The sequence below is a fragment of the Anguilla rostrata genome, chromosome 1, assembly GCF_018555375.3.
Source record: "Anguilla rostrata isolate EN2019 chromosome 1, ASM1855537v3, whole genome shotgun sequence".
Taxonomy (NCBI): Eukaryota; Metazoa; Chordata; class Actinopteri; order Anguilliformes; family Anguillidae; genus Anguilla; species Anguilla rostrata.
The window spans coordinates 61,444,480-61,463,460 of NC_057933.1; the positions used below are offsets into that span (position 1 = coordinate 61,444,480).

Sequence of the window (18,981 nt, forward strand, 5' to 3'; positions counted from 1 at the left end):
GTGAAGTCACGTCAGCTGTGGGCACATTAATAACTGTCTGGTAGCCATCAAGCTATATTATTTTTTTATATGAAATCAAGACAACTAAGACAATGGAAAAATAACGAGCATTTATAATACAATAAATTGGAATTCAAATGTACCAAGGCAACAGGTTTATTTGCACCTATAACATGCTTAGCAACCAAAAGGACACTGCCCTAAATACCTTCCTTGCAGATGCATCACCATTTATAGATGGTAGAGTATTACCGTATTACCATACCACTAACATTATTTCAAAGAAAACATGTGCTCCCAAGTTGAAAAATATAGGAGCACACTAATCCATCCCAATTAGTAGAAGTGATACAAAATTATTTTTCCAATCAGCACACATCAACTTTCAGGAGCAAATGCTCTTAAAACATCTCATTGAAATGTTAATCCCCTTAGTACCTTTAAAGATGCGAGTGATTTGCAGAGGTTAACAGGCAACCTCTTTCATTGCCATAAGTCTTCAACGGATGATTTTAGGTGATACACCTGAAAGAAATGCAACAACTATTCTGTATTGAATTCCAAGCAAGATTTAAGATTTTTTTTCAAAACAATCCAGATATGGGAAACAAAAGGTCATGTTTAAAACAATGCTACTGTAAAACTCAGTGACTACAATTTAGAAATACAATAATGCAAACAATGGTGTTTAAACCACTTCCTGGGGGGGAAAAAAACAACAGGAAAGTTTACTCATCTACAATAAGTTAAATGGAAAACTTAGTATTATACAAATATAGAACTGTACACAGGAGACACCAGACAAACAAAAATTAGTAATTTTATAACACCTACATTAACCTACACTGCATTACAAAAGCAGAATATTTTGTGTATCGTTCCACATCTGCAAGCTGTCATGTGAACAAGGAGGCGAGGAACTGGTACATTTGAAAAAAATCTTGAGCCATTCTGAATTCTTCTGGGGTAAGGCAGTTCTCAGTTCTAGTGGGGGATGAAGATGGGCAAAAACAGAGCAGAACAGATTGCAGTACAAAACGACTACAACTATATAAAACACTTTAAATACTACAATAAAGAAACAATGCAATTCTAAACACTGCATGACACTACTGCTACAAAGTAATACTATGAGTTTAGTTTTTTCAGCCTGGGTCTTATTTGCATCGTATTTTCCATCATTTCTATTGGATCTGATCTGAGTATTTTACACACCTGCTTCATTGTCAAGGTTTATGATCTTTTAGAGGTTTTTTTCCTCCATGTCAACAGCTTCACAACAGTGTGTCAGACATATCAAGATACAGGTTCAATTTACCTCAAGCAAGTCCAGTTTATCAAAACATCTCATTTGGAAGTGAAAATGAATGTGAAAATTTAAATTTGCTGAAATTGCCAAAAATTCCATTTCAACTTGCAGAACTGCAGAAAAAGAAACCTCCATATAAAACAATTTTTTTTTTTAAACTGACAATGAAGCAGCATAAGACCCAGGTTGAAAAAAAAAATGAAATCATCCGTTAGTTAAATTATGAAACCTACCTACATATGATTTGTTACCTAGGCCTATTTTTATGTATTTTTTTCATACTGATAGCACTTAAGAAACACCATACAAACAATTAACATATAAACAATATATTAACATTACATAAGAAACAGTGAAATAGTATAGTAAATACTTGTTAATTGTAAATTGTACTTACAAGTCATCTTGATCCAGGGCACGTCAGAGATGCAATCCTGATACATCATGGTCTCTCTGTTGGAGCAAGATGTCAACTGAATGCTAAAGAAAGAAAGACTCAATGACATCAAATAACAATTATGCTACTGACAAAACAGCCTTTGTTTACTTCAGTCATGAAGGCAGTCTCCCAAAACATTAGAACCTTGAAACATTGAATACATCTTATAAATGTAGTAACTGTTTTTTTTTTTTAATCTACAAAACCTGTGTGTTACATTTGAAGGATTAAATAAAAAGTACAATCAATTTATTTTTAAAAACATTTGTATTATAACTTACTTACTGGCTTATCCAGAACAACTGGGTGCTCTGGTAAGAAATCAGGCCTTCTTTTGGCAATTGGGGAGCTGGCCAACTTGATCAGAAATTCTCTGCTGTATGATATTCTTTCTAATGGAGCAGGGCAGAATACATTATCATCATAAAATAAAATATCAAGATGCAGTAAGCTTATCAAAAGTGCAGTGCACAAAATATACAGTGGCACATTTGTCGATTTGGAGAAAATAGAGCGACAGGCCTCTGACCAGCCCTGCAGAACAGCTTGTGTCTTGTGATTACACTGTTGTGAACAAGGGCATAAAACATGTTTAAAAGGCCACAGAGGAAAATGAACCAGAACAACATTCCTCTTGCATCAGCAAGATTTCCCCTTGGTTTACTCTTCACTGACACCATTAGTGTAACAGCTCTTTTTAACTATAAATTGTGTGGGCTAATTACAACTGACCATGGCTATTTTGAAAATCAGTTCATGGAAGGCAAGACACAAATGAGATGACCAATTTCTTTATACTTGGTGCTTCAAGAGATTGTGTAATATAACACGGTATTAGTCCAAATGTCAAAAAATGTCACCCACTGGCCTTCCATGGGCTTGTGAAAAGCGTTTTGAAACTGCGAAAGTGCAGTTTTCATCCCGCCATGTTGTAAAAATTGGATCCTGAGACTGCACATTAGGGCAAAGGGGGGACCCCTTATATGGGCATGAAGGCCGGCCGAGTCTGTCATCCACTAAGCGAGTGAGATACAGTGACTCGGCAGTGATGCTAACTGTCCCTGATTCATCCACAAAATTTAAAAAGATTGTCCAAATTACAGAATAACTTAAATCAGTACATGGGGAGACACTGCGACTAAAATTTCGTATGGAAAAAAATTGTCTTGATATTTTGACCATATTATTACCATTGAATTACATTGAAATGGACAGCTAAAACACCCATACTGGAGCCAACCGCACTAGACACTAGTGAGCAACATCAACAACACCAGGAAGTGAGCTTCAAATACAAAGCCCGGTTTTGCCTGCTTGCATAAAATACACGTTCAGACCACACATACAATACATAATCCCCCATGCTACATATTTCCGTCAAGCTACATATGCCATAACCTATGAACCATCTTACCTTTCTTGGGTTTTTGGTGACTTTGGCTATGAAGATGAATAATTTCATAAAGCTGATCCACTCCAATGTTTTTCATCTTTCCAAAAGACAGAAGAGAGATTATCAAATGAACAAATAATTTCCCACGAGACAGGAAATATTAATCAAAGTCCTGCTTTTTAATGAGACAATATTAATACTAAAGCAGACAGCTCTCTGGGCTAGTCTTTCTTATGGTGAAAGGTTTATAGCACGCTGCTTCAAGTCTTCCCTAGCACATAATTCAAATGTTCACATTCAAAAGGAAATCAACAATAAAAATAACTTACTGGTTTGTCCTCTGTGTGTGAGCATGTATATGTCTCAATTTCAACATTTCTTCGAGGTTCTGAATAAGCAAAACAAATATTAAGTAAACATCAAAAATAAACTTGAAGGTACATATTACATTATTTTTTTCACCACTGCAGAAGTATAGCTTATTCATACCTCAGGATGTACTTTCATCAGCATTGTGGAAACTGAAAGCATAGTTATATAAACTACCAATTACTTCACACTGAAAGTAGTACAGCCAAGCTACCATGAAGAGAAATGTAGCTTGCAAAACTACAATTACACAAAAAAATGTAGTTCAAACTACTTTGGGGGGGGGGGGGGACTACCAAAAAAATGATCAATATTGTGTTCCCCAGACATGATGCCTGTGGGAGCAATGCCTTTTTTTTGCACATGGCAAAAACCTCTATTTAACTCGGTGTGGAGAACCAGCAATGAGTAATGTGTGGCAACTGGCAGTTGATGACTGGCAACTATAGTGAAGCGGAGTGCTTCTTACCCATCAGGATTACAGGGAAGAGAGAGGGAGGAGGCAGTTTTTGTCAAAAGTTGTTTGGAAAAAATGTGTGGCCAAAAGGTGGTTGTTGCTGTAGTTAAATACACCTCAATACAACTTACTACAACCACAACACAAATTTGAATATAGTTGAACTACCATCAAAATGCCTCAAATGTAATTAAACTACTAGTTTACCTACAAGCAGTTAAACTACTCTCCAACACGGACCGTCATACATTATAAACAGTGGAATAGGCTGTCATTAATGGCTAAATAGCCTAATAGACACTGAAAAATAAAACAACCCAATTACCAGGATCAATATTCAAGCGACGCAGAGGCCTTGCTGGCTGGAGGTGCTTGTTGTAGATCCTTCTTCTTGACACTTCCATTTTCCCCTGACAAATATAGCCTAAGTTACATACGTAATGTTATATTACACTGTACTAGTTATACGTTAAGTTAGATATGCCCCAATCCCCGTGATAACCCCAGCATTTGGAAACATTACCCTCGCCAGCTTGATATTGGTTATGCTAGGTGTCCAAACAGCTATTTATGACAAACAGAACTGACAAACGAACACATCCAATTTTTTAAAATGTATTGCATGGATTAACCACGTCGAGGGTGTTTAACTGAACACCTGGATTAGTCGAATTATGAAAAATGTATTAATAAATGTTCACATCCAATTAGAAAAACTCATTGACATTAAACGAATAAACGATAACATGGTCGAATTTTGACACCAACACATGAATTAACAAACGAGTCGACTGAATTGAATCTTATAAAGTCGTACCGTGTTTTCATTCAATACTTGCGTTGCCATTTTGAGGTCCGTTTTTTTTCTTTGAAATGTGACTTAAGTGTCAATCAAAAAGTCAACACCCACCCATTTTATCCTCTGGTGGAGGAGACGGATGGACTATTTTGTCCAAGCACGAAGTCATGCGCATTGAAATGGATATGCAAAACAAGCCACTTGCAAAACTTGGGTTCTACTTGGCTAGCTTGTTAGTTTTAAATGTAATGCGGCTACATTTCGTCATTCAATTGAATGTTTGTGTCAACTAATATGTACACGCCCCGATTTTCCGTTTAAAGCCAAACATGTGCATTCAATTCCAACTGAGATTTTAAATTGACTAGCAAGATAACTTTGCTTTCAAGTCAAAATCGACTGTGACCCATGCAGCAAACCTACATGCGTTTAGTGCCCATTCAGGAGCGCTAACAAGATAGTAAGTAAAAAAAACATGAGCATCACAAAGCATATAACAAGCAGCGTGGTGACAAATTAACGTTAGAACTTAAACCGCAAAAGTATGAATTGCAGAAACATGTTCATTTTACCTGCTTATGGGCATTTCACTTCGTCCGTCACGAATGGAATAATGTCAAGTCAGTATTCACAGGTGCAGTCACGCTTCACTGAAATTGACCGGACCTCGAATTTACGCAAGTGTCAAATTGAATGCACGCCCTGATTTTTAAAAAATCCGTAAGGTCATTGTTAATTTACAAAAATCGATGTGGCCATTTAATGTTTGAATGCTGGCACTGAGATGTACCTATAGACGAATAGCCTCAAGCCAAAATAAATTCCAAGTACCAAGTGCAAAATTTCTCTTGCAAGCAAAATAGAGCTGGCTATTTGTAACACGACCCTACAGTACTTTAGGGTGGTAAAGACCGTCTAGAATTAAAAACCATGTAAAGACATTCACGCAAAAAGTTTACACGGAAATGGAATTTTGTGAGTGACAATGAGTGGGACGTAAAGTAATGTGTTAACTGTTCGGTGCCAAGCCATGATAAACCACAATAATTTAAATAGCCATGTATGTAGCAAATTAATAAATTATACGAGTCTGTGGCTTTGAAGCACAGGGCAGTATCTAGCATCTAACTCAAGGTTCACTGGGCATTGGCAGCGGCTTGCTATCAAACAAGCTAAAGTTAATTACTGCTAACGTCAAAAGTTAAAATGTTTAAATAGCGTTTGGCCGTGTATTGAACTACCGCAACCGTAAAACAGATCTGCTAAACCCAGTCGTAGCTAGCTAGATGCACGATAGGCAATCCAGGATAGCGCTCGGCAGCTAAACAAACCGACAATCTAGTTCTTATCAGCTAGACTAACGTTATCTTGCAATCTGTTGTCAAATAACCGTTAAATAACACGGCAACTGATATTTGCTAGACATTCACAGATTGTGTGGCTATAACGTTTGCTCATTAGCTCGTACGCTCCACCACGTAACGTTATTCAGAGGCATCGCCTGCTAGCTAAACTAGATCACCACATGTATGTATTGTAATCTTCTCTAAGTAACATACACAGCTAACAATATTTGAAATATTTTACTTTCCAGCATTGCTAGCTTGCAATAGTTCTATTTTAAGCCACAGCAGCAAACTTCGATAATGTCATCCCAAACCGAACGAAGAGAAGGGGCGGGCCCCGTTCTAGCTAACTTTTTACATTTCCGAATAACCTGTTATGCTACTAGCTAGTTTGTTAATGCCAATTAGCTTGCTATCTGGATACCTAGCAGCAGCCTATCGATCGAGGAAATGTTTTGCCAATTAGCTCGCATACCTTGTATGTAATATGTAGCGCTATCAGCCAAAGATTTTTTACTGCATGTCATACGACAGATTCTCACAGTGATCTCATGTGATCCTGGTCCTTTCCCAGTCACACCGCCTCCCCCTAGCTCTCCACAGGGATGCGGTGAGCTCCGCCAGTCCTCCTGCCCCAGAAAACTACACGCCGTTGGGATTTGAACTCGTGACGCTTGCTTGCCTCCGCTGTAAAATCTGGGATACGTTTGCAGTTTTGTCCGTGATGCTGTAACGTTAAATCTAATTAGCCATGAATTCCAAACACATCGGAGTTCGTGATGCAAGCTTGTGTCTATAAATATTCAATACAATAACCTCTTTCAGATTAACCATGCATAAAACAAAATATAGGAAACAGCTTTTGGTGCTTAAGGTAAAACAGATTTTATGACAAATCAGCCATATGTTAATGTCCACATTTTATTTATTATTTAGCAATATACATACACCCTGCCTATTTCCAGCACTGAATTCTAGGCTACCTAAGTTACGCGTTTGAATACCAGGGTTGCAGCTTCCCCAGGCGTTGAATAAATGAGTAGCCTAGAGTAATCACTTATCTTAGATAGTTATTTCCCCATTTTAACCTCTGACTATGTATAATAACTATATCAGTCATCATTAATAATTTTTAGGCTTAACTTTCGCGAAGGTGTAACATTAAGTTTACCGTGCACTTGCCACCAAGTGCCAAAGAACAGGTCAGTATCCACTTGCTCAGGAAAACAGTTCATTTTTCATGCCACAAGAGGGTTCTATTGCACACGAGGGATAGACATTCATGTTGACTTAATACCTTCATATTATGGAAACGAGTCTTATATTCTATTTATCTATTCGCTCCATTCTCTCCTTCCTTAATCCTTCATTCTCCTTTACAGGAACCCTCTGCAAAGTGGAAACCAGTAATTCTGCTGAGTAGGGCCAACGTTTTCTTACAACCATTTGTTGGTGTATAAATTTCTTTTTTCTTGTATAATAAATACAATGAAATGAGTATATCCATTTTCATGACCCCACACTTAGGTTGTTCTTCAAACTGCTCATCCTTTTAATAATTTACACCTTCAGGCAACACGTTCATGGAGCTGGTTAATCAATTTTATTTTTTCAGTGGTGTAACAGTTCTCCAATTACTGTTGACATCCTCCAGAATTTGACTTTGCTGCAAAAAAGGCCATTGTTTGCAACAGTGTCTACAGTTTGGAACAGGGTATGGTCTGCACAATGAGATTCAGTACTTTTGTGATCAAATAATATAATTTTGAAGTAAATATAATTTTCTATATAAATATGACATCATTTGATTTAGACACTCAATGTAAAAATCATAAATCTGGCACCTTCATATTTACTGCTGCACTGCCCCACCTAGGAACTGCACCTGCAACCATCTAGTTAAAAGCCCAAGTGCCCAACTATGTCTCACAGCTGTACTGTTATAACATCTAACTTATTTTAACCATCAGCAGATACCCATAACATGTTGAATCATGACAGGCACAAATAAGGAGTTAATCATTTTAAAGTTTTATTGATAAATTATTATTTTAAAAAGACACAAGGTATACTCCAACTCACCCAACAACATCAGTATGTATGTGTGTACAAAGAGTTTGGGTCTACACATTCAGAAGATTAGCTGTGCCCTTTTTCTCAGAGGAACACTGAACTTCTGCAATACTATCAAAGTTTCACAGAGTTCTGAGGAGAAAGGACTGACATACACTATAAACAGGGAGAACAAAGATGCCAAAACACTTAAACAGTAAGTGCTGGAAAATGCATAAAATGGTGTAAAATAAAATCATGCACACACAATTTTTCACCTTTTAATTAGCCAATATAAGACATGAATGTGCAGAGGATCTTTAAAATGTCAGTTTCTAAAAGGCTAATAAAGGCGTATGGCAAGTATACTGACAATGGCAGAAAAGTACTGAACAAATGTCAAGGTCAGTTTTGTTCAATTTCTTAAATAATTATTGGAATTATTTAAAATAAGGAAATTTCGACCATTTACCATTAACACATTTTCAGCTGCTAACAGCTGAATACTCTAGCAGCAGAACAAAATTACTGCATAACACTTGTGCAATGAGCAATTGTGTTTAAAAAGATTAACTCTTTTGGTATACTCTGTAACAACAGCACTTAAAACATGTAAATATCCATTTGTGGCAAATACTTGCCCTCAAGAGGGAAATCCAGCAGATATACCCACCCAGAAGAATACTATCAGATCACTGTACTATTTAATTACAGAATTGCTGTATTGATTTCATTATTTAAATCAAGACTGCTGTCTTGAAGACCAGCATAGGCAGACCCTAAGCAGAATCCAAATAAAATGAACAATACACGATTGCCTGTGCTTGACAGACATGCAGTCTATGCAAAGCTGTTTTCTGGATAGCTAACTTTAATGACTCCCCAGTAACAGGCCCGTACCAGACAGATCAGACCCAGGAGATATGCAAAAGCCCAAGACACGTAAGTGGCGTGGTAACGTCTTGCAAAGTCCTGGGTTCCCACCTTGCAGAGAGGAACATGTAGTAAGAAAAGTTAGGAAACATCAGAGGACATGTTCTCACCAGAACTAGCTTATAAGTAAAACAATGTAGCTTGACCAGAGCTATATCTTTATTGGAAGCTTTGCAGTTGGTACGAATGGTTCACAGACTGACGGATGCTTTTACTTCACACTGCTCATTTGCTTGGCAGATGGCCATAACCAGGATGACTCATCTCAGATACAATTTTACATAGTGTTCTTTTATAGGGCTGGATATTCATAGAAGCAGCACGGGTTAGGTACCATGCTCGAGGGTATAAAGGGTTTCTAACCTGGGACTCAGACTCACAACACAACACCTGTGCCACCGCAAATGATAATTTCAGTAGTCTGAAATAGCTTAATGATATGGAAGGACCAGACTGAGCACAAAACCCACAATACTACAGAGTCATAGCAAAAACTCGGGTAGCATTAGGGTCAACTACAAGGCTACTAAAATCTTGAATCTTCAATGGCTGACCATCTTTCTGTCCATATTAGTTTTGTGGATTGTCTGAAAATATTGCTTTGTACTACTTTATTTTATGTCCTAACATCTGTATTGATAAATGGTACAGGCACATCAATGGGAAATCTGTGGGGTAGAACTATTTGATTTAAAGTGTGTATATCCTAAGAATGTTAGAATCCTCAGTAATTTTTGGGAGCAGGATGAGGGACAGTCTTGTATACCCGGGGACTGTTGGTGAGTACTTACAGTTAAGCCAACACCAATGAAGATGCAGATCATGCCAACAGTGATGTAGGCACAACAGCGCCTTCGTGGGAGGGCACTGCCAACGGAAGATCTGGAATAAAGAACAGTAATCAGATCCAACTGAACACACAAGTACCTTTAAAAGTTGATTTGATTCTTAGTGGGGTAAGCTAAAAAGGTACTATCTTTACACGCACTTAGTGTGATCTGTCAATTCTACAATGTGAACTGGCTTCACAGAACTGAAAATATTCATTCCAACATCTCATTTATGACCATGTTTTATATGTGGTTTCTTCTTTCCATATTAACTCTTCACAGCGGGAAGTAAAACTCCATCTGGAGTGGACAGATATGGTAATGAGCAGATAACTAGCTAGCAATCAGTGGCTGTCTCTCTCATCAGAACAAGCGGGCTAGCTTACTAGCATTCTTCTGAAATTCAGCTTAACTTTCCAACCATGAACACTCATTATAAACATTAAACACTCTATATAATTGTTTACTTAAATTATTTGCTTAGCATCATTTTCATGGATGATGTACATAACATAAATACAGTGAGCTCCATAATGTTTGGGACAAAGACATAATCAGGGGTCCAAGCAGTAAAGCTTGTTTTATTAGGATTCTTTTTACTGTTGTTTTATTCTTCTCAGCCTCATAATGGCTTCCTTGACTTTCATTGGCACAACTCTGGTCCTCATGTTGACAAACATCAATAACTCCAAAGGTAATCAAAGGCCTAAGATTAAGACTAGAACACACCTGTCTAATCAGAACCGCATGTGAAGCTATTTGTCCAAAATAAATTATGGCATAAAAGGCACCATAATTTCTACATTGTGAAATCAAATTATAAAAATATTAAAATAATAAAAGCCGAATCTGCACTTCGACCACATGTGAATAGTTTGACGTGTGGTTGAAGTGCAGCTCCCCCCAACTCAGCTCCCCCAAACTTCCCCCGGCCTTGTCCCCGGCTCATGCAATGGCAGCAACACCATAGCTGGCAACAGGTATACAGGAATCTGTTTTTTCAGGATAGATTCAGGGTGATGAGTTGATGAACTGAACTTGAACTGTGAGGTTAAGCCCTCTGATTGGTGCCTCTTGTCAGCTGAACAAGCCTATGTTCACACATCACTGGAACAACTCTTAGTCGAATCACCTGATATCCCTTCACATGTCAGATCTCACATGTGACCAGAGTGGAGAAAAATCTTGTGGAGAACTATCACATTGGCAGGCTCAGACAAATTAATCTCTCCCCATTCCAGGCTCTGGGCCTTTTTCATACATACGTCAGTTTTTATTTTTTAGCTCCCTGCACATCTACAATAGGTCACTTCCATATTATATATGCATTTTACCATCCAGTGGTCCTGCTCCCTCAGTACCAACAACCTCAACTAAGATTAATTATTTTAGTAAAAATTGGAAAAAATAGTAAGTTTCTGCTACACTTAAAAAGCCACAAAGGGGTTGTTAAAGGGTTTCTTTTGTTTCAGACACATGCAAACAAAACAAACATGTACTATCAATTTATTTGCTTTGAATCTAAGCAGTCCATTTATTTTATCACCCCAATATCATGTCCATTTGGTTTGAGTAATCCACAGATTAAGTAGTCTTGCCAAACTATTCATTCATTGCATGACAGACGGGCAAAACACAGTCACACGTATCCATGCAGGCACGCAAGCATTGTCAAAAACTCAGTGCTTCTCACATTAAGCAACACCCTGTTTTTGCTTCACGTGGTCTCACCTTAAGTGAACCTGTACCCCTATACACCACCCAATGTTCAAAAGCACTGTATAAGTGCACACAAATAACATATAGATGAGCAAATGACATAATGGTTCCAACAGATCCAATATTTTTAGTATACGGTACAAACAGTCATTTCAATCCTATCATAATTTTAGTATCTATAGAGTTTGGGAGCCAAAATGAAATGGAGATTAATGAAATGCACGTAATAAAGTGATGACACAGACAGGAGGAATCAACAATTCACAACCAACCAGTTGATTCAAGTCATTGATAAAAGTGAAAACAAAACAAAAACCACTGATGTAGCGACCTATTGACATCTAACTTACTTTGTTAGAGATATACATTTCTCGCAGAATAAAACTAGGAAATTAATTTTAAAGTAATTAATACAGAGTTGAGCCCTCATTATACACTACAGCATATTCATCAAAATAATCAGTAAGCCATCAAGTAAAAAAAAAACTATTCATTGCAAAATGGCAACCATTATTTTAACTGTACTTGTTGCTTGCACAAAACAATTTGAAGAAACTGTTTGGAGCTTGAGGAAATAAGCATAAGCCACACCTCCAAGGCACTGACACACAATGATTGCATTATTTTCTAGCCCCAGGATTATCCATCATAACTAACATCCTGACTTAATCATAATTAAGGCTTTTGTTTGCATGAAGCACACTTAGTGCTGGAATGATGGAAATCCCTGGGGAATTAGAAAAATGTGATTAGTAATGTAACTTTGTCTTATTGCATGGCTGATTTTAACAAGAATTAGTTAGTTAATTCGTAATTTCTTACAATTTTCAGTCATGTCTGACTGAAATGGATTTTAATGAGTGATCACATACACATGAACTCAAACACACACACACACACACACACACACACAAATGAGAATTCCATACTTTAGGGTCTTACATTTTTTTGCAGTGTGGACACTTGGCCAATGTGTTAAATCTGAGCTCCATCCACTGTAAGGAAAAGCATAGATCAATTAGTGTTGAAAGAGAGAAAGAGTAGCACGGTTCAGGTTTCAGGTCACTGACACTGGTTTCAACACAAGTCTGCAGCCGATCTGACTACAAACTCTGTTTGCGAGACTACTCCAGGAGAATGAAGCCCAAGGGTTCTTTGCATTTTGCTGAATTGCGACTCTAAAAGTGGGGGACTTAATTTTTCTCATTTCATTCATGGGTTCAAATTTGAATTGAATTGGCCACACCCTACAGGAATTTGAATGTTGAATTGGAATGACAGGAAGTGGAATATAATTTATTACCATTCAAAGAAATTCCACTCAGTCACACAAGAGAACTTCATTACATCTGACATACAAGTTACCACAAAAGTACCAACAATTACATCATTCATTTCAAGAAATGATTCCCATCTATTTCCTTGTGTAGAATAACAAGTAATATTGCTTTTCATTTTAACCTTAGTACCAACTAGATTACCAAAATTAATGCTGTTTTATCATGTTCTAGACCTCATACAGAGAATTTTGTTTTATATTTAAACCCACAGTCCCTTTCATTTCCAACGGAATGTTTTACAGACACTTGAGGCATTGCTTATTTATTGAATTGATATGACATATCAAAAAATATATGTGTATTTTTTCATCAGCACGAACATACTCTACGCAGTCATAATCAAACCATTAATTAAAATTTATAACAATATTTGGTTATTTCATGTGTTTCATGTGTATAAATCCTTACTGTAAAACACTACACCAATGCATATGAATGCATTGACGTTTGCTGAATTTTAATTCTGCTTCCTTTACTTCAAATTCAAAATCAAATTTGGCATCCTGTTTGCTTCCATTCAAATTTTTAAAAAATGAATTGGAATTAAAGAGGCATTCACAATTCAATTCTGAACAACACATTCCCACATCTGAGTGGCCTAAAGGGTATGCCCACGTGGTGCGCTATTCAACAGGCAGGCCGGGGGCCATATACCAGGAATGTGTTCCCACAGTGTCCACAGACAACACGCATGCCCTCAGGCTGGATGGGCAGGGCTGGCTGGGCTGGCTGCTCCTCTGGGATCACCATCACAGGACTCAAGTTGATGACACGTCTGCTGCAGGAGCGGGAGAGAAGAAATGGCACAATGATGTTACAATGCCTGCTGATCATGTGATGGCTTCAGACGTCGTATCTTTAACCATTAAGAAACTGAGCACAGCCGCACACAGCAACTCTTCCTGTTTCTTACCAGGGTATTCAATACATGGTTAGAACACATTGTCACATATCCATACGTTGGTGTGAAACCAGAAGAAGTGCCCCACATGCATGAATGGAGCTGCAGAGTTCTAGTTTAGCACATGGATATATCACAGTATGTCTTAACCTTGTTTAACAACCCATGGTCCTGGATAAAGAGTTTCAGTCACAATAAAAAAACATGGATCCAGGTTCTACTTTTGGAACTTTATATATAACAATGCAGGTACAGAACACTCAATGTGAGCACTGAGTCAGCCATTTTGGTTACTATTTATATATATGGTCATATTTTCCTTCACTTGCAAAAGCAAAAACTTAAACACTTGTCTGTAAGTACTGCAGTGCACACTATGACAGTACGTCTATGTGTATCCACATGGAGTCCATGTGTAAAACATATTTTCTGTGTATCCCTGAGAATGAAGGAGGATGTAATCACAGAATATCACACTTACCAGTTGGGCCTCGGACATCCTATCCTCCGGGATGTGTCTTTACAAATTAGCAAGCAATTACAAGGACATCTCACATACTTTTTTCCAGTGGGTGGGTTTTTGATGGGCTAGACAATAAGAAACAGGAAGTCATTAATATTCTACACACGTAAAAGGACTACCGCATTACAGCCATCATTACAGCATTGATTCCAGGCTTATGCACCACAATGCACCACTTAACTGTGTGTCAATATTCAGCAGAGAGCCAGTGAATTAGGGTGTTGTGTCATGTTGACAGGATACAACTAGTGCCTCTTCATATCTATAGCATTCCTGAAGTATTTGTCTTGGCTGATGACCCAGACCAGACACAAGGACAGTGTAGTGGGACACAATAGAAATAACTCTAACAGAAATCGTGTTAAAAAACATAAATTATAATCTGTATATAACTTTTTCATGAAAGAGAATATATGCAGCCATTTCAATGTTTAACCTGCCACAATCTCTCAAACTTCATTGTAAGGCATTGCCTATGTTGTCAATGAAATTCTTTGAGGTGAACTGTATTACAGTTGTACAAAAATTACAAACTGGTATTGCTGAGCATGACAGTATTTCAATAAGGTACAATTTACTCCAATAAGTTAATAAAGCTACATTTCTTATGAATACTACCAGAATAAACAAAAGTAACAACATATTTAAATATGTGAATATTCCCTGTAATGCAGAGAAGCTTACCAATTTCAATTTCAGAAATGTATTTTAAAAGAAAAATGGAAAAACAACGCCCAGAACATTTTCTTTTACAAAAACTAATACTGCATTGCATCTAATTCAATTAACAAAGATAGTTCAAATAAAAGAAGTATGCTTGTTCATTTAAGCATCAGAACCTATTGGGCATAAATAAATTTGCCTATAGGCCCTGTTGTTGTTGAGCTATAGTATCTAGCAATGGGGGAAGGGTGGGGGGCAGAAGCTGGTTACAGATTATCAGATAAATGAAGATGGCTCCAAAGTGGCTTTGCTTCTTTCTTTCAGTAGATATGACATCAGCAAATCACATGATCAGCTATGTCAGATAAACAGAAATAGTGCTCATGGAAATGGTTTGAACCTATTAAAATCATAGTCTGTATCTGGCATAACAGAGACAAACAGCCCTGCAGTAGCAGGAAAAATATTAACTGCACAGCAGAATCCGTTACCATCCAATTCAAAAATAAAAAACAACAACAAGAGCAAAGTCTTGACGTCTTATTGATGGTATAACCTAAGAATGACAACTGCACAATCAACTATCCATGCGGTGATGAACTGATTCTGCCATTTTGAAGAGTAGGGAGTTCTATGAGTAAAGAAAAAATATGTTATCCCAATGTTTCTTGATGAACAAGGGCAATTGCTATCTCATAGTAAATTTACAACAGTTGTTACCACTTCTTCATTACAGAGTGCGTTTGTACGGACCATTCCGGAGCACAAGGACAGCACTGCGTGAGGTGTGGGGGCCTGCTACGATTGTTCAATTATGTCGCTTAGCTTGGATCTCATTGTACACTGCTGTGTGCATGCGTGGATTCTGACAGCACAGCACTTACTTTAATCCATCACTCCAGCTAGACCAAGCATTTATTTATGCCTTGTTTATCCAGGGGGGTTGGAGGGGTGGGGTAACCACAAATGACAAATCCTGTGAACTATGCTGGACAGAACAGTGACTGGGTCAGTAAAACTGGATCATTGTTTGAATGGTTTTTAATCAAGAAGAAAGATTTGCATTGTTTACACAAAAAGGAACATAGTTTAATACAGTTATCAGAGACCGAAGATTTGGACACTTGCTCTTGGGAGACAAAAATAATTTGGACAGTGAGAGTGGCAGAGCTCCACTTTGTTTAATAAGGTGACTCGTGAACTTGCCATATACAGCTACATGGGTGATATACAGGTAATCCAGGGCAAAATAGTAGCTTATGGGTCAAAAAACTGCTTGTAACAAGGTTCAAATTGATGGGGTTACTACATTTGCATCCTTGACTGAGGGACCTAGCCTCAACATAAATAACTAAATTTTCCATGAATAACATGTAAAAATTCTAACTATATCACCCCCCAATATAAGCATGTGCTAAACAACTATCAAATTATCATTTATAAAGAACAAAGTAATTGTCATCATTTTATTCATCATCAACAGTAATCTGAGAGAGAACAAAAGCAGAGATTCACACTGAAATCCAGGGAGTTTTTTTGTAGTGATGCCATAATGGGTGGGGCTGCTGCATGAACCATATGAAGAGACATTGTATATAAAATCACTATGACTGGTAGAGATCTATCTGTAAGTGTCTAAACCCAGCCATTTTGGGGTTCATGAAGTCTAACTCTCTTAGTGGATTTGCACCTTGGCCTCAATCAGACAGAGGTTAACAAGAAATGGGGGGTGGCAGATAGTGATAACAACCGCTAAAAATAAACAGAGTAGCCAGGCCAATCCCCAGCCGAATCTTACCGTGGCTTCATTGCAGATGGTGCACTTGACCACGTGCTGGTGGAGCTTTCCATCCAGGTTAATGAGAGACTGACACACCCGGCAATTAATCACAGGCACGCCCCCTGCATCTGGACTAGCGATTGCTGTGTACGGGGGAGGGAGCTCAGCTGTGAAAGGATTTAACCAGGGTAGGGGTAGGGAGAAGGGAGAAAGGGGCTCAGAATGTTATAGCCTATCTGTAGTAACAGTATAAGTTAGTGCTGAGGTAAATGGACTGTGGACCAAGGACTGTAGATTAGAGTCCCAAGTGGGACACTGCTGTTTTTCCCTTAAACCAGCTACCAGATCGCCATTGCCATGTTCAGATTCAAGTTCACTGTGGCTCAAGTCAATACTCCACTAGAGTCTTTGAAACATTTCTTAAATTACGCATAGTGATCCATGATAGCATTTCTTTGACTACCCAAATGAAGCAAATCCCTGACAATTAAAGGCAGAGGGCCAATTTATTATTAGAGCCCCACTGACTCTCCCCCCTGTGTTGCTGGGTAGGTTTTTAGTTTCAGGGCTCTACTGCTCTGCTTTACCATAGCAGAGAGGCCCAATCCTGTTGTGTCTCAGAAACATCAAGGGCCTCAAGTCTGTAAAGAAGCAGACCCAAAGAAAGAATCCAATAAAATAGTCCAATTCTGGAATAAAAAGCAAAATAGGGCTACATGCCAACAAGTATCACCTCTCTCATGATCATTAAAAAATGAACTCAGTGGAAATATCAATGAATTTAAGGAGACAGAAAGAGAAAGAGGGACCAGTTGATCTTGTTAACCCAGTTACTTTACTGTCGTCAAACTCCATGTCATCAACATAAAATGAGGCTCAAAAGAATGGAAAAGCAGGTGGTCAGGTGCTGTTATTCTGTTATCATAACCCTTAAAATGTGCTATAAAATCGCTGGGGTGAAACCAATTTGTTTACAACAATAGCTGTGTCACACGAAATTCTTCACGATGGAAACCAGTATTGACATTCAAAGCAGGATGCAGTTTTTATTTGTAATCTAACAAGGTACCACAAATCTATATGTACAGCACCATATCATAATTACATATTTAGTGATGACAACTATGTTAAAAATAAAAAAAATAATTTAAAAAAATAAAGAAGTTGGACATGCATATTTTTGCCATCAATTGAAAAAAAGCAACGTTAGCAAGTACTTGTCATTCCATACGATTAAAAAACAAACGCCCATGTCTAAACGGGCGAGGTCGCGAATAATGTGGTACAGTGCGGTGTCGGATAAAATTTGTACAGCAAGCATCGGTCTTCCCCTAATGTTAGCAAAGTTATATAGCGAGAACAGCCTCGGCAAGTACAATGCTGTCATACTAACGCCGTTAGCTAGCAATCTCGCTAGGTTTTGGCTAGTAAGCAAGTATAACCCTAGCTGGCTTATTTCTAGCATTACTGTCAGTAGCAATACCGTTTCCCGACTTCCACGGACGTGGTGTTTATCCAGCAGTACACTTTTTGTGTAGCATATTTGGCAGCAGAACTGCAATGCACTGCCAATTTATAACAAGAGTAATATTTGCGTACAACTCAATCTCCGCAGGCCTTTTGCTGACTTGTAAGTGAGGCCATATCTCACTGTGCACCCCGAGAACGGGCCAGTGGATACTGCAGATACCAATCGGAGCCAGTACTAGCTCGCTAAGCTAACTTAGCTAACGTTACGTTTATGGATGCATTGCAACGCACTGCCTTCTATTTTACCTCTGGGACTGGTGTCTCCTAGGTATGGAGGAGCTGTAGGTGTGGCATTCCCGGATTTTGGTTCTGACAGCAGGGGAGATCGCTCATCCAAGCCATCAGAAGCCATGTCCGCAGCGAAAGCGGTGGCACTACAGAACAACACAGAAATGAGCGTCCTCCAATCTTTTACAGCACTCCTGAAGCTTCGGCTAGGATAGCAGCTAAGGGGCGGGGTTAAAGACACGCACAGCAGTGGGAAATGTATGAAATGTAATACAGTGGAGTATCTTGCTGCGGAGACGCAGCATAGATCGTTAAAGCACGTACAATACATTGTTGGACTAGACTGCCTTTAAATGCCTGCCTTTTAAAA

At 38.2% G+C, this 18,981-nt stretch overlaps 1 protein-coding gene across 1 annotated transcript; it reads right to left on the reverse strand.

The window, feature by feature from the left end:
- Positions 1-3,470: 3,470 nt before the first annotated feature.
- LOC135261087 (type 2 phosphatidylinositol 4,5-bisphosphate 4-phosphatase-like) lies at positions 3,471-18,837 on the reverse strand. Its single transcript, XM_064346992.1, has 9 exons — positions 18,630-18,837; positions 16,872-17,020; positions 14,369-14,475; positions 13,641-13,764; positions 12,589-12,641; positions 9,889-9,979; positions 6,588-9,148; positions 4,293-4,391; positions 3,471-3,529 (listed from the first exon to the last, which is right to left on the reverse strand). Exons 1-7 carry the CDS (start codon positions 18,733-18,735, stop codon positions 9,005-9,007), a joined length of 774 nt encoding a protein of 257 aa, XP_064203062.1. The 5' UTR covers positions 18,736-18,837; the 3' UTR covers positions 3,471-3,529; positions 4,293-4,391; positions 6,588-9,004.
- Between the last annotated feature and the right edge of the window lie 144 nt (positions 18,838-18,981).